The 17,578-nt window shown below is 36.5% G+C and overlaps 2 protein-coding genes across 2 annotated transcripts in view; one reads left to right on the top strand and one right to left on the bottom strand.

The window, feature by feature from the left end:
- Nucleotides 1–5,391, top strand: part of TBL1X (transducin beta like 1 X-linked) — a 232,472-nt gene extending 227,081 nt beyond the window's left edge. Inside the window, exons 13-17 of the mRNA XM_075196467.1 lie at nt 152–226; nt 1,859–1,986; nt 2,587–2,752; nt 3,523–3,624; nt 4,175–5,391. Of these exons, the coding sequence (XP_075052568.1) occupies nt 152–226; nt 1,859–1,986; nt 2,587–2,752; nt 3,523–3,624; nt 4,175–4,201 (498 nt within the window). The 3' untranslated portion in view covers nt 4,202–5,391. The remainder of the gene's footprint in view (nt 1–151; nt 227–1,858; nt 1,987–2,586; nt 2,753–3,522; nt 3,625–4,174) is intronic.
- A 3,709-nt stretch (nt 5,392–9,100) lies between these two features.
- Nucleotides 9,101–17,578, bottom strand: part of GPR143 (G protein-coupled receptor 143) — a 76,009-nt gene continuing 67,531 nt past the window's right edge. Inside the window, exon 9 of the mRNA XM_075196466.1 lies at nt 9,101–9,627. Within this exon, the coding sequence (XP_075052567.1) occupies nt 9,515–9,627 (113 nt within the window). The 3' untranslated portion in view covers nt 9,101–9,514. The remainder of the gene's footprint in view (nt 9,628–17,578) is intronic.

The raw sequence follows: 17,578 nt of genomic DNA, 5'->3' as shown, positions 1-17,578 counted from the left end.
AAAGAATTATTGTCGAACACCAGGGAAGAAATGAGCTTTGTGAAAAATGTCTTATACATGGATAATACGGTGTTCTAAAGTGATACATGATTGCCCTCCACTGGATAGCAGATGCATTCCCACTGTCTTTACAATATAACATTTTTTTTAGAATGAAGTAAATGCAATTAAATGGGACCCATCAGGGCTGCTTCTAGCTTCATGCTCAGATGATATGACATTGAAGGTAAGTTGCCTGAGATATGTAAAAAAACAAATGTTTTGTTAAAGATAATATTATAGATGGACTTATTTCCTGTAAAAGCATCACTGGAGACTTTTAGATAACAACATTTATTGACCTCACTTCATTTAGCACATGGCATTTTACAGCACCCCCAAATTATTTCATATTGTGTACATCTCAAAGTTCTATTACATGGATAGGGCCACAAGGAAAAGTCAAACTGCCGCTAGCACTATAACAAATCTATATGGTATATGTGGTTCTAAGCAAACTTGGTGTTATTGCCACTACCACGTTAGCTATGAATACAGGAGCCCATAAAAACCTGTTGCCTGCTGTTGTGGCCCTTATTTTGTAACAAACTCACCTTTATCTAAATTATATTTTTTTACAGCAAATGTCCCTTTGAAATCAAAGTCAATGTTCAATATTCACTATTACTGACAACAAGCACCTAGGAAATGCCAGAGTAACATACACCTTCCATGTGCATATCTGTTACCATTAAATCTGCAGAATCCGGCAGGATTTTCTGAGGGCTCTGCTGCCCTGTACTGTTGCAATACAGTTAATATGTCTGCCCCATGCCTGTGTGTGCATTTCTTAATAAGATGAATTGATATGCAACAGGCTGAGTTTGAGCCAGAGCCAGATTTAGACCCCATGAGGCTCTAGGCATGATACTGATTTGGGCTCCCATCTATATCCTCCTTTTGTCAAAAACCGCACATTAAAACAAATAAACGAATTTGGGTAATCTGGGTCCTCCGTGTCCACTGGGCCTTAGACCTATGACCTATGACCTATGTCCTTAAACCTATGTCCTATGACCTGTGTCCTTAGACCTATGACCTATGTCCTTTGACCTTAGTCTTATGTTGCCTAATGTATGATCCAGCTGTGGTTTGAGCTCTTTCCCTGCAGCTCTTTGTTAACATTGTTTGTAAAGATGGATTGTGCTCCATATGTACATCACAGTTGGCTCATTCCACTTCTATACTTTATCACATACTGGCAGCCCCAGTGCTCGGACATAACATTGCTTCCCAACATTGGAATAGCAGAAATCAGGACAAAATAATCCCCATCTTAATCCTTCCAGGCCATGCCCAACCATAGATCAACTATTGTATCTTCAGACCAGTAAATATTTCCTGAAAACATTTATAAAAACATTATTTTACCTTAGTTAAAAATAATTAAAAACATATTAAGTCATATAGTTATTATTGTTCCTCAGCAGCATGCTTCAAAACATCCATGTTTATTTTTATATTATTTTAGATTTTTTTGTGTGTGTGTTCAATTTAGTGCCTTTTGTAAAATAACTGAATCTGTTAATGAAACTGGGGTTTGATCATATCCCCTGAGGAGGAGAACTGCCATTCTTGAATTTCCATGTCAGTCTACTGTTTGATTCCACCCTAATCAATTCTGTGTGATTTCACATTTTCCCACTGTTCATCATTATATCAATATTATTGACAGCAGAGCCTGTTTTAGCCCATGTTATGGTTGTCTACTATTGATTTTTATGGTTGGCCAATAGCCGGAGGCTCTCACCTAATAAGCACACAGCTACTTTGAACACCATTATTCTCAGTATTGTCATTCTTTATGTGTTTACTGTAGATCTGGAGTATGAAACAGGACGTTTGTGTACATGACCTGCAGGCCCATAATAAAGAGATCTACACAATCAAATGGAGCCCGACAGGTCCCGGCACCAGCAACCCAAACTCAAACATCATGCTAGCAAGGTTAATACAAAGATATGTCAATTTATATTGTAAGCTTGTAAGTTTCGAGCCCTATATTCTACAAGGACATGGCACAATACAATAGGTCCAAGTGATGATATTGAAGCATTCCTGATATTAGCAGATATGCATCCAGTATGCAGAACATGAGAAATGTAACTCTTGCCTTAAAGTGCCAGATTTAATTGAAATGTATTATTCAGAAAATAATCAAATAGTCAAACACATTAATCAACTACTTTAAACACACTGCTAGAAAGACATAAAACAAATTATAGGAAGACCAACAACTACATTGCATTAAACACTAAAGTAACAAAGCATTATGCTGCACTATCAATACATACTATTGTGTATTCCTACTGTGGCTATCACACTATCTACCTCTGCCACAACATGTCATTGACCATAGTAATTGGACCATGCTTTGTGTACTTATTTCATATATAAGTAATATTTTAATTAGAAATGGTACAAATTGCTGTAATCTTGTAATCAGATCAAGTCAATCTAATAACTAAAGCTGTCATGTACAATTACTGTTACTGCCTAAAATTAAACGTATTCACGCATTTTTTATTATTCCTTCTCTCTTTATAGTGCTTCATTTGATTCAACAGTCCGACTATGGGATGTTGAGCGAGGCGTTTGCATCCATACTTTAACAAAACATCAAGAACCTGTCTATAGTGTAGCCTTTAGTCCTGATGGAAAGTATCTGGCTAGTGGCTCATTTGATAAATGCGTCCATATATGGAACACTCAGGTAAGTTTAGATTTTAGTAAACATATAGACATTGTAACCTATATTTTATACATAGGATTCTGTGTTTCATGTACAAGCAAACTTGATCACTGCACATACTTCAGTTCCCGTTTACAACTAAATAGATGACGTGATCTACATTGTCATACAGGGCATGTTTTTTTATAAGTGGTCGAAGTGGAAATTTAGAAGTTGGGGTATGGGAATTTAGAAGTGACAGTATATAAAATGTAAGTGAATGGAATTTGCTAGTTTTTCAATGAAGGCACTACTACCGTATGCCATCCCACTTCGACCACTGAGCTTAGCTGTAACATTAAGGGGTATATTTACTAAACTGCGGGTTTGAAAAAGTGGAGATGTTGCCTATATCAACCAATCAGATTCTAGCTGTCATTTTGTAGAATGTACTAAATTAATGATAACAAGAATCTGGTTGGTTTCTATAGGCAACATCCCCACTTTTTCAAACCCGCAGTTTAGTAAATATACCCCTAAAGGTCGAAAAAAGAAGAGGTCACTCGCTGAAACCGATGGACACATGTGGCATGAAAGCTACTGTGAAGGTATACAAACACACTTGGGATAAAACTAGTCTGTAAAGAGACCCTTAATAGGTAAAATGATTAAATTAGATGTGCTCTTTGTCTATGTTCTATATAAGATTGGTAGGTAAGTGCATAGACGTAGGAAAGCAATAATCGTAAATAAAAAGAACTGAATCCAGAAAACAAAAACAGATATTAAACGTTTCCTTATATTATTGGCAGAGTGGATCTCTAGTACACAGCTACAGAGGAACAGGAGGAATATTTGAAGTTTGCTGGAATGCCAGAGGTGACAAAGTAGGAGCAAGTGCATCTGATGGATCAGTGAGTATTTAACTATGAATGCTACATTAAAAAGAAACAAACAAACAAAAAACTGCTACCTACCTAAACCACAGGCACTGTTAATGGATTTTTTAAAACAGACCCCTAAATCTTGTCTTGTCAGCACAGGGTTTTTGCCTTTATGGGGAAGGGGGAATGCACAAGCCGTGTACCTCCCAGAGAGGCCATGCGGGCCAGGTTAATGAATGAAATTTGGAACCAAGGAGTGGCAACTCCCAAAGACTTCTGTCTATCATACCAAAATTGTAACACAAAACAAGAAAAGTAGATATTTGAATTATATTTTTATTTTAAAATGCAGTGACTCAGTATTCTGGAGTCTTTAATGTAAGTTTAATTCAAAATTGTGTTTGTGGGTTTTTTTGTTTTATTTTTGGTATAATGGATTATTGCTTAATAGCAAGGTGGGGCACTATTTATCCCTTACAGAGGAAAATTTACAATGTCACATTATAATATGATTAGCAATGCAGTCACAGAACAGTTATCTCAGCCATTACCTTTACTGACATGTGACTTTTCCTTCCAGGTCTGTGTTTTGGATCTGAGGAAGTGAAGCCAATAATCCATAAAGTTTAAATGGACCAGCAGCAAATGTGCACTGTCTGAAATCACAGATTCCGGCATTGTACAATCCTGACAACGTCAGAACGTACAACATAACCAAACCTCCCTAATCGCAGAACACTGGAGGATGTCCACAATCTTCATGGACCCGTTTCACAAGACATCCTCCTGGAGTTGACGGTTTTCCAGCCGGTCTTACTGTATTTCTGCCTCAGAAGTAGCAGGCCAAATTTTTGGATTCCCATGTCTGGTTTGAGAGTTGTTATGGCAGAAACAGCAGTGCCAAAAAATAAAGTGAAAACACAATGCAAGTCAAGATAGAAAAAGAAAGGAAAAGGATGCGATGAACCAAAAGGGAAAACCGATTTATATTAATTTGTGTTACTTCAAATCTCTAATTTAGATAGTTTTCCCAAAGGACCTACAAAGACCAGTTTTTAATTAAAAAAAAAATCTACATGACTTTGTATGACAACACTTTCTATTTTCTAGACTACTTTTTGTTTGCTTACTTTATCTGTTCAGTGGTTTTCTACCAGCTCAAACTAGTGAATTAGGGGACATCACACGGTTAAGTAAGGAACTAATGTTGCTTTCAGTTCAGCTTTTCTCCTTTGTCCACAATCAATGTGACCTGCTGGCTAGTAACACACTTGAAGAAACGCTTAATCTTGCTTTTTGCGAAAATCTCTTTTTTTTCTGGTCACTATCTTGGCTCCTATCTTGATATGCTCTTAACAAGTTCAGTATGGAGTGTCCAGCATTGCATTTTCATAGCACTGAGGACCTCTACTGCACTGAGGAGTTTTCCCCTCCACAGCTTAGCTTTTAAGGGCACTTTTCATGACACAGTGTGACATGCTTTTTATAAGAACGCAACGCCGGGAAAGCTTTTTACAAAAAGAAAGATGAACTTTTGAAGAGAAAGAACCCACTGTATTTTTTGAAAAGAAAAACAAATATTTTTTATGTTAAAAATCTTAATTCTAAAAATGAGAAAAAATGCAAATGTTGGGATTGTCTAAGTCATGCAAAAACAAAGTAAAAAAATACAAGGTATATTAAAGACTCGGTACCCTTTTTTGATTTTGAGCTTTGCTCTTTTATTCTATGTCTGTGTCTTTGTGGCAAACAACAAAAAAATATCCTTGTGCATACAATAAATATAATTTACTTTTATTACTTCCACTTTGCTCCACCTGACTTCTACACATAGTATAGGCAGCTATTTTGTAAGCTGAGCCAATATTCAGGGGAATGCGGACTGTAAACTCATTCAGAACTAGTGGCAGAGCTATCGTGGGCGCAGCCGCAGGAGGCCTGCCGCACACCATGGGGCCCCACATCACCCCCGAAGGCTGCTGCTCTACTCTAAAAAGAACAGAGCAGAGTCCTCTACTGAATGGCATATACAGCTGCTCATGCTCAGAAGAGGTCATGGGGGAGTGGGAGCCTGGAAGGTTACTTTGCCAGACCTCTACCCAAACTTTGCTATGGAGTCAGACAATGCAGAGTTCTGCCCCAGACTGGTGACATTACTGATGCTCAAAGAGGAGCTAACCCTTTTGAAGACTGAACTAATATTCATGAGAATACAACCTGCGAATGCATTGACCAATGACATCACTGAGATATAAAGTTACAGTGTTGTCACTCTTTCTTAGTGAATTAATAGGCTAAATTCTCGTGAATGTGCATTCAGCTAACAAAATGGCTGCCCTTGTCATGTGCTCTTTAATATAAACACAGATTTACATGGACTGTGGGGGGATTCATTCAGGGTCATAACTGAGGCCTCATATGCCAATTGTGACTTAAAAGAAAAAATATTTTTAAGGTTAACTTTATAAATGTTCGGTTTAAAATATAGAGGATAGTTTACATTTATATGTGAGTAAAATCTTTCTTGGCTATGGCAAAGAGAAATACTGACATTAGGAGATATTGTCTAAGAGTGATAGAAGCAGAATTCCAGTAAAAATGTCAGTAAAAATACATCCTCCACTAGTACTCCAGTTTACCACTCAGTGTAGAAAGTTATAGAGATTATGAAGTTCTTTTGCCAGTGTTTAGCCAATCATTTATCACCACCTTTGAAAATATCCCCGTAATCTCCAGTGGAACAAAGTACTTACAGGCCATGTCAACAGTAAAATGCTATTTATCTGACATGAAAGTTCTAATCTTCAAGATACGATCTTCAAATCAAATAATGTTTCTCTATAATGTCTCTTTAACTTAACAATATTCACAAGGTACTCAAGAGTGAGTCTATAAATATTTGCATGTGCAAAAGAAATATACACAATGGAATTGACATTCCACAGTGAATATACTGTATTTGTGGCTAATTATGCCATTAATGGATCTACGGTGAGGCTGCTGAATTCAATCTTTTTCCGTTCAACAATGCAATAATGTTTTCTGTATGTGAGAAACCCCTCTAATTCAATAAATGTTTTCTTAAACTTTTTGGATTAATGAGACTGACTACAGTTATCTCTATTGGACCCATTAAATTAACATCTGACTGTCATTTAATTGACTGGAACACAAATTTATCCTGATAGTGAATGTTTGATCAAAGCATTTAATAAAGATTTTCCTCAGCGGTCTTTGATTTGTCAATAGTCCACAGCGGCCAGGGCCTATGATGACAGAGGTATAGTAGAGGCACTCTGATCGCATACATTGTTGTTTTTTATGTATTACACTTTATATATTAATAATGATGTATATGTTATAATTGTGCAACCATGGGATCATTTAAGGCTGAACCATTCCCATGTATTTAATTTATACAGCTGGAATGCAGTGGGGTTTGATCCATGGACAGCTTCGGACTTGGCCTATGGTTTTGGTTTGGTTATTCTGGGAATAACCCGATCTGGATACCCCTTGCAGTGGCCTCTGGTAAAAGTTCATTAATACATTGAGAACTACATGTCAGTTTCTTATAGATTTATTGCACACAGAACTTATTTTGTTTCATAGTTAATTGTAAAGCGCAATGGAATTTTCTGGCGCTATATAAATAAATGAGGATGATGATGATAGTTAATAAGGTTGAAAAAAGACAAATGTCGATTAAGCTCATCCTTATATGGACCCTTATTAGATTGATCAAGAAGAATACAAAACAATAACCCCACTGTGACGTTGGCGATTCAGCCTTAAATGGGGAAAAATTCCTTCCTGGCCCCAACAATTCCCAAGATCAATCATTCCCATAATGCCCTCTACTAATTACAGCTAAAGAGATCATAAAACCTTCTTTCTTCCACTAGCAGTTGATTACCTCTTGTCCTTGTAGGTACAAACGCTCTGCTAGACAATGTTTGTGTTAAAAATATTAATTAAGTCATCTCCAAAGCACTTTTTTTTCCAGGACTTGTGGCTCAGTGATGTCAGTAGATTTATAAACCGGTGCTTCTTTGAATACTTAGCGCATATTTTCATTTGCACCTTCATATGTTTTGCATTTAGCTACAATAGGGCAGTTTAGTTGTTTTCCAGACTTCAAAAACTTATTACAAGCATAATTTACTGTCCACATGCCTTATTATATGTAAATAATCAAAGGAAAATTGATTATTTGCACATACAATTAATACTATAAAAATTAATAATATAATCTAGATGGTAAAATATATGGAAACTGAAAAATAATTATTTATAAATATTTAGTGTTACATTATTGTTATTTTGTAATCTTATCTGATTCGTGCGGATTAGAATTATTTAACAACTAATTTACAAATCATTCAATGACTGTCCTTTTGAACTGAGTTGCTGTGGATTTTGAACATATTTACTTGTAAATGTAGGCAACAGACTGCAATGCATGTCCCATGAGCAAGTTGTACAACCATTTCCTCTACATACATTCCTTATAGAACTCCAGGAAAACCACGTTCTACAAAGTAGACATACAGACCTCTTGCATGTGTGGGGTACTCATCCCAGTCAGCACACAGTATCTACTATTCCACCACCAGCAATGCAGAAGAAGTTTATTTTCCAAAGTGGTCACTACTGAGAGTGTTGTGTAAACTTATTGGAAAGTCATATTTGGGGTGGATGTTATCTTTGAGGAGTTATGAAACTCAACAGCAGGAGTACACTCCTGGAGCATCACGTGACTTGCATCCCATACTGGGATGATCTCTTCAGCCAGGTAAGCCCTGCTGCTACTAGGATTATTATTGCCTTGTGGCCAGAGCTTTTCTAATGTTTAAAGTTGTCTTACTCCTTATTTTCCTTTAAAGGTAACATTTGAACCAAATAACACAACTTGCTTGCTATGGGGTGCTATGAACATAGATGGTGATGTCCTCATTTATAACCAGTGATGATTCCATCCCTGCAATATTCTCTAGGAGGTTTTGTGTATTATATATGGGGTAATGTATCTCCTGCTGTAAATGAGAAGGACATTAAAACTCGGCAATGAGTTATGTGATCATGTTACTACTTAAAATTCCCAAATTATCCTAATGAACATTGAGACAATGGCATCACTGTTTATACAGATAGTTTCAGGAGTTTATACATATTACCCTCACTTGTGTATTATAAGGAATTATGTACCGGCTGTTATATTTATTACAGATACTACAAGTCACCTTGGATTTGAACCTGCATAAAGGCACTGACTTGTGCTCTTAGACGGTCAAAAACTTCTAGTATCCTTATAAATGTTACACTAATTTTTCCACACATTGTAATGGAGTCACACAATTCAAAACATAAAAAAATATAACTAAAAGGGCAGATATTTTTTCCCTATTATCCTTATTCAAAGACATAAAATATTTTGTAGGAATACATTACATAAAAAAAAGTATAAATTACTTTGCCAGCAGTATTAAATGATGACTCCATTTTGAAACGTAGTTATTGTTCTTGTGAGTGAGGTAATTTGTGTCTTAAGTGTTGAAGGAAGTATATATTGTCACCCATGAACATCTTTGTATAAACAAACACACAACGTCATTTACATACTGAGGCGTTCAAAGGATGTGGCACCGGGAACAGCTGTGACATTTCTTTATTTTGCTTTCCCAATGGGTATCACTCATCAGTCCCCCCCCACCCAGTTAGGGTTCAAACTATCACTTTTATTGGCGATTTTTGTTATGTTACAATATGTTAGGTGTCAATTGTTGTCCACATTTTTCATAGCTAGGGCCATAATTGTATTAAAACTGCATTTTCAGTGAATTATCCTGTCATTCTATATGGTAATATGGGTAGGGATAAAACTCATGGTCGGTGTCCTGGGATTGGCCCGATTTGGCAGTCATTTCACCAGCTTTTGGATTTCGCCGTTTTCGACTGGTTCGTCAGCCGCTATGTCATCTAAGTTTGGGAGTTCATTGGATATGTGGATTTCAATTGTGCTAGCTTCAGAACCTAGCAAAACAAAAGAGAATTGACTCATATTCTGGTAAACCATAAGTGTTTTTTTGTTTTGTAATCTGCAATATAATATTGTATCTGTCCCATTAAATTAAAGCCAGAAAACACCTAAAAACACTTCTAAAATATATCCTCACAACTTATACTTGGTGATCGCTGGCGTCATTTGTGTAACAGGACTCAATGTCAAAGTGTTAACCACGGAAGGTAAAACATGCCTGAATCACCTCATGCATGCAGCTTGTTTGTTTCAAATTTAAATTAGTGTATTATAAGAAATAATGTACCCACTACTGTAATATAAGACAGATGTTAAAAGTCACCTGCAGGGCCTGATTAAGGTTTCAGGTTGCCTTTGGCTAACATGCTCATAGCACCCCTTCTCTTTTCACGCCAGGTTAATATGCGTTAGTAAAAACGAACTAGTCCTTAATTTAAAATCCAGCTTCTTTCTCACACTTGTTTATGTTTCTGTTTTTTCAAACATCCGCTCCACTTGGCTTATTAATAGCATCACAACAATCTTTGTCACCAATTAAAATCAGAACTGTATAGCAGAACGGAGGACTGAAGTGGGTGAATATGTGTCTCCTTTCTTGTCTCTCCTACTCGCTTATCCTCAAGTGCCTGCCCAAGGATGACTCATTGTCTTCAGACTTTATCATGGGAACACGTCAAGATTAAAACCTTACTATATTTGTCTTTCATGACTTCTTTTTACTTTGAAAAACAACTATTCTTTTATATTTTAAAATTAATTTCAGTTTATACATCTCCCTGACACAATGTTGCACCCCTAAAAACTGGTTTGAGGGGATATAAACCTATAGTGTTCACTCGTTGCTCTGCTTTCTAGGAGGTGAACAATACCTATCCAATTTCCAAACAGCACCAGTCTCGCCCCAAGCAACAATTGAGCTTAAGACACAAGGAGCAGCATGTAGTGAAAGCTGCATGATTTTGCATGAATTTGCGTGAACAGCACAATCTGTCATTTGTCCGGATTCTGGTGAGATAGTCCCAATTTTGTGGGAACTGTCAGTACTATGTCTCAACTGCAGGGGCAATTGGGAGGTCTCTCTGTTTTGCTCATGAAAGGTATGCCACATGCACCTAACAGTGGTGTGCACAGAATTGCCACTGTGTTTTATGGGTAAGGAATGAGGTTGGGGGACACACTTTCCAAAGTGACACCCATGCCCCTAGCTACGATGGCACCAAATGCATTGCCCCACCTCCTGTTGCTTTGAACCAGCCTACTGACAAGTTTCAGAATATTTTTCAATGCTACTTAACTCCACAATTCAACCCTGACTATAGAGGAGGTAGAGCCATGGACCTAGCACTTACACCTGAGCTTATGTTTCTTTATGTAAATACATGCTTTTCTTATTCAAAGAAAAAAAAGAAAATACCGCCTCCTTAAAGAGGATTAAAATGTAAAACGTGTTTTAAAAAGTCCAAAACAGCAAAAAAACAACACACCATTTTTTATAACATTTATTATGATACTTAGTGAACAATGATGATTTAGAGTTGCACTTAAGTGCATTTACATGGTGTAATTTTGCATTCCACATAAAATTAGTCACACTATAAATGTGCACAGCTTGCGTCTGTATTTTGGATTGAATTTATCTGACATTTGCCGCCTCTTGCACTTGGAGAGACAGATCAGGGGTGTTCATGTACAAGGGCAGTACCAGTATGAGAGTGCGGATGCAAATTCAAAATACCCTTTGCAGTGCATCTTCTTTTGGGTTGTTACATGTATCTTTAAAAGATGCACCTTACCAAGTAGGAATTCTGTGTGTATACAAGAGGGTTGCAGTTCTCGAGTTGATTATGAGGATTGTCACATATGTCTACTATGCACAAGACTTAAGGGTGTATGTATCTTGAAATTTATATAACTCAAATAATAAAATACAGACAAGGAAACAAAACTGTGGAGACACATATTTGCACATATACAGTCATCCTTTAATGTGAATTCACCCCCATAATCTTTAATAAAGTACTAATATTAGGTATCTCAATAAACAAAAATAGTTGTAGAATAAATTTTGCAAAATATTTGTGGGGTTACGACGATAATGGTTAACTGCATTTTTCCTATTTCTGCTCTTTACTTCTCTATTTATCCCAATATGTTAGCAAAGGAAAATACAGTTTGTTTCGGGAAGAAAAATCAGTTGTATACAAAGCCAGTTATTACCAGAGCAAATGTACTAATTGGGCAAGTCATAGAAACACATATCAATACTAAAAAATAACTCCAGCCCCTACACCTTCCATTTGTGAAATACTCACCGCACCAGTATTTTCCAGGTATAGCAGCCTGGAAAATGTAACGTTATTTCCAGACTGAAGGAAGGTTGTTCAATGAAGAATTTTGAACAGCTTCTACAAACTAAGATGATTGAAAACAGAGGGAAATAATTTGCATGAAGCTGAATAGATGGAAATGCAGTGCCAAATGTCAAGTTCTGTCAAGAGTTTAAGTATATGTGGTCATTTTGTTGGTCTATATTTATTTTTCCATGTAATCAGCAATTCTTTATATACGATAAGAGTGTATATCAGGAGTCAACGTAAAGTAGTTTCCATTGTCTAAATGGTTTTTTTTCTTCTTTCCAGTGGATTCATAGAAGATCTTGTTAGGCTTGAATTTTGGATTAAAAAAAGGAAGAGAAAGATCGAATTTGGATTTCTTTGTGGATTACAAATGAAAGAAAAAGATGTACGATTTCCTTTTAGAATAAAAAAAAAATCACAGAATTCCATTGGATTAGATTATGCAAGAATTCCATTGAATTGTATTTGGACAAGAAGGAGCCTTTTGTAATAATAGTGGTGAATGAGGGTATCAGAGATTATTTTATGTTGTTGAAATTTAAATTTTTACAAATGTTTGTGTTTTATTTACTTTTTTTATACTATATTTGCACTATGACCAGGGATCGCTCAACAATGATGAACCACTGGAACTACTGAGGAGGCACAATTACCGCTCCAGAGATCCCATTCTTCATTACCTCAGTACCTACAACCCAGGGGTGCCAGGAAGAGCTCCAATGTATTTTAACCATATTGGGTTTTTTAGGACCCTCCCATAGCATGGAGCCTCTCTACAGGTTTCCCTGTTAATATGAGGAACAAGCACAGGCTGTCTAGCCTCAGTCTATTTTCCACTATAGCAACAGGGATTTGAACACATTGTCCCACCAATGGAGTGGGAATCGTCCCAGGCTGTCTAGAGCTGGAGCTGGTTTAAGAATTGTGGGGGGGGGGTGGGTGCACCCTGCCCGAATTTATAATTATTTAATAGTGGAGCTTCACACATTTATTTCAATAGTTCATTTATTTTAATGGGGTTTCACAAGGTACATTTTCAAATAATATTTAATAGTGTGTTTGTAGACATGCGATGGTAGGTTAATTGGCTGCTAAAAAATTGACCCTAGTCTGTGTGTCTGTCTGTGTGTCTGTCTGTGTGTCTGGCTGTGTGTGTGTGTGTGTGTGTGTGTGCGTTAGGGCATTTAGACTGTAAGCCCCAAAGGGGCAGGGAATGATGTGAATGAGTTCTCTGTACAGCGCTGCGGAATTAGTGTCGCTATATAAATAAATGGTGGTAATAATAATAATAATAATGTAATTTGGCTGCACTGTCTGAGCTATGGTCTTTGATTAAATAGTTTGGCAGTTTACAAACAAATTGTCAAGCCAATTTTATAATCATTTACTAATAAAAGTCTTTTTAAGTTCTGTAATGATAAAAATTAAAAGAAAACGTTATAAAGGGCATTCAGAGGGCAACAGAAGCCTTCTACAATTGTAGCCCATTCAAATAATGGCTGTGGTGCATCTCATGTGTCCATAGGAAGTCATATTTCCGATCACTTTATTTTTGTACTATTGGTCAAGAAGGTTGTTTTATTTACTTACTAAATTCACGGTTGTAACCAGACTGGATGAGCATCATTGGATAATAAACACTAGTGATTTATCGCGGTAATATGATATCTACTGTTCTCCTCTGCTATCAAACTGAAGTAATGATAGGTATGGAGTTAGCACAGATTGGCAACTATTTTAATTAGATACACTGTACCATGACTTTTCTTGAAACTAAATAAACAACAACCAACAAAGATTATGGTATGGGTTATGACAATATGTCAGCAGCCCAGGTATCTAAAATCAATCACGCCATGAGAGGCATAGTTTCTCATCCTTTGTAAATGAAGACAGGAATACATACTTGGAGAACAAGAATTGAGCTATAATCAGTATACACTGACTTGCCTATAACACATCCAAACAGAGGGTCATAGGTAACACATAAGCTAACATTGCCTAGCGATCAGTCCATTCTCCTGCAGTAATCCGTTATAAATTACTGTAAACACTTTAGTTATTGTGGAATAATCTATGTCTGTGGTAACTGTAACAACCCCTGTAAACAGCATAGGAATTATTCCATAAAATTCATGGGTTCCTCTCACTGAGTAGTGGCTTGGACAATGCATCACAATCAGTGTCTCAGTTTGACAGTATTGCAGTTCAATAATATCTATGTTTTATAAGTCTCCCTTTATATATCCTTAATTGTCTTCTAGAGTAGGGACTAATTCATGCATGTCCATCCCCGAGTCCAAACAGAATTTATGTAACCAGAACACTTGCTAACAAGCTTGATATGCAATGACATATTCAGCTTGTGTAAATCAAGACTCATATCCATCTATTATTTTCTTAATTAGTGAATAAACCATGTCCTCCATGCAAGAAAACGTAATTTACCTTCTTATTCAAGATTCTGTCTGCTTGCTTAAAGGGCCAGTCAAACTTGTACAAGTTGTCTTCTATAAAACAACTGCTAATAACATTCACAAATATGTATGTAAAAGTTTATATAACCTGACAGAACTTGAGATATTTTAAATTGCATTTACATTTTCTGTGCTGCTAAACAAAAGTAATTCTCTCTTTCTTTGGTTTAAAAATGCCGCCTGCAGTGTCACTAGGGTGCTCAGGTAGAGCCTGATTCATTAAGGAAAGTAAAGCATAAAAAAATGAGTAACTTTGCACCTTGGCAAAACCATGTTGCATTGGAGGTGATGTAAATTTAAAATGTGGGGCCAGATTTATATTTTGGGTAGGGTATGTCCTAGATCAACTTTATATTTCAGTATAAAAATAAAGCTATCAAGTATGTGTGTGCTACATGACAAAAACAGCCAGTATTCATCTTATGTGCAAAATAATAAACTCATTTGCACCCATTGTATTGTAACATGGTTTGTCCAGTAGAAAACCTACTCATTTTTTGCCTTACTTTCCTTTTTGAATCAGGCCCATAGAGTTTGGTGTATGCCTTTTTTGCCTAAGATATGCGTTTGTACTGTGAATGAATACAAAAATGTACGTTTATGTATTTATTTTAAGATTTACCATTGAGGCAAATGTTTTACTATAGACTTCACTACATTTTTGCAAACCTTTGGCAATGAGTCTAGCTTTCTAACATTCAAATTCTACTTTGCATTGTAATTAAATATCCATTTAACCCTATTGCTTTGCGAATTGACGCAATGGGCCTGATTCATTAAGGAAAGTAAAGCAAAAAATGAGTAACTTTACACCTTGGCAAAACCATGTTACATGGAGGGGGGGATTATTTAAAATGTGATGGCAGATTTATAGTTGAGGTAGAGCATGTCCTAGATCAACTTTAAATTTCAGTTAAAAATAAAGCTATCAAGTATTTGTGTGCTGCATGGAAAAACAGACAGTATTTTCCTTAAGTGCAAAATAATAAACTAATTTGCACCCCTTGTATTGTAACATGGTTTGTCCATGAAAAAACGTACTCCTTTGTTTTGCCTTACTTTCCTTAATGAATCAGTTCCTATGCCTATTTCATTCTTATGCAAGGACTCAATTACTCTTGTGTTGCCATTTCCCATTTCTTGCCTTCTCTGACACCAGACTCATCTCTTTCCAAGTTTTAGGTTCTGATATGTCTTCTGTTCTATCTCCCAATACTAAGCACTCTTAAATTCGGGTTTGTGTAAATATGCCTGAATATTCTCAGATGGCCCACACTTGGATTCTTACCAACAGCTCATACCGGGTGGCGATTATTCATTTTGATGGCAGGCAATATTATAAGTAAGTTGCTGTGATTAATGCTTCTCTCCAGGATTTGATTTAATTGCTGGTGTCCATTATCATATTCCTTAGCATATTTCTTGTCCTCTAGATGTTTGTGCAGTTATTTTTTTCTTTCTGCAAATCTATTTTACTCTGGAGTATCAGGTACAGTAGTTTGGTGCTTAGTATCCTACTTCCAAAAATATGCCTGCGTTTTTATGCACATATACTTTCTCCATTATCAGTTCATAGCAAATGATGCTGCTATGTACTCCGTGAGATGTTCTAGTGTCTCACTTTTGTGCTTCATTAGATATTTGTTTCCAGCTGGGTTTCTTTTCTCATTGGCCCTGCAACCATCACTTTGGTAAAATTCTAATTGATAGTTTGCTCTGCTCTGATCTGCTTTAGGTAGTAGCAATCTCGTGAACATAGAGAACTTACAGTTATTTATAAGGGTCAACCCATCACATAATTGTGGGGAATAAGTAATAAATCATAACTGCAGTGTAAATATGTTATATCAAATGAATCCATTGAAGTTTAGCTACAAAATTGTAAAATGTGAAGACAGAAAGTCTGATGTAAATGTATTTTATGGCTTTGCACATTCCAGTGTGAGAAGATAGGAGTGTCACCTGTGGCAGCGTCAAAGAGCTCCTACTATGAGATACACCCTGGCCTGGAATGGAGTTGTGACACCTGAATAGACTTTTAGGAACCGCACAGCATGTTGTCTGGCTCAAAGAGGCCATGTGCTGATGTAGGCTATATATGATATAGACAAAAAGAATTCAGTTTTAAAATATGCCACTTAAAATCAACAAAAGTAGTGATCAACCACATATTCCTCAATAGCATGATGAATGACAGCTCATACGTCAAGTTCAGAATTCTGCCTCACAGAGAAGTTAAGGAAATGAGTGTAAGCTCTGCAAATACACTTTATTTAGGAGTGTTTGGTATCAAAAGAAGGACAGATTCATAAGGGATGTATTAATAATGAAATTTGGTCTGTGTGACGCTCCACAGAAAAGTTAGGTCACATAGTAGAATTGGGTAGTAAATCAGGCAACATGCAAATGGTGATTGAAAAAAGTATCACAGACACAACCCCTGGGGGCGGAGACAGGTGTGGAAGTGTCTTTAAATAACTGAAACCAGTTACAACAAATTGTCAGACTTTTTGGGAAATCAATTCACATTGATAAGCTGTCCATCTTCCAAGCCAATTTCCCTTGGCCAGAAAAGCAATTCATGTAAGTGCTATTCTAAATGTAACCCCTTTTATTTTAAACTGCTTTACTTGTGTATGTTATATCAATCTGTTATTTGATTATTACTTATTTTTTATATCTGTATACCCTGTACTTTTGTATATTAAATCTCTAATATAATATGTTGCGTCCTTGATACTTTAACGAATCCATTAGCATGTTAAGAAGAATATAGCTCGGCCAAGTTAACCCTTTGAATGCCAGTGTGTGATTTGTTGATACATTTGATTAACAAGCTGTGTGTGCTTGCATTTACATTTGTGTAACAGTCTGGAGGTGTGAAGAGTTAACCCTTTGCATGCTGGTGTGGGTCTTGCTAGTCTGTGGATAGCTAGAAGCATTGAGTGCCAGTATTGGACAGTATATTGGGGTCCTATTGCCCGTATTCAATAGGTGGTGGCAAACCTGAAGTGTCTGGGGGATGAGAGCGCTGTGTTTGGGGTCGATTCAATAGGTCTATAACCTGTGTGATAGGTAGAGAGAGACTGCAGGCTGCAATCGTGTGTAAC

Source organism: Mixophyes fleayi, chromosome 2 (assembly GCF_038048845.1).
Source record: "Mixophyes fleayi isolate aMixFle1 chromosome 2, aMixFle1.hap1, whole genome shotgun sequence".
Taxonomy (NCBI): domain Eukaryota; kingdom Metazoa; phylum Chordata; class Amphibia; order Anura; family Limnodynastidae; genus Mixophyes; species Mixophyes fleayi.
The sequence above is the reverse complement of the archived record's forward strand: the minus strand, read 5'-3'. Positions and strand labels throughout refer to the sequence as shown.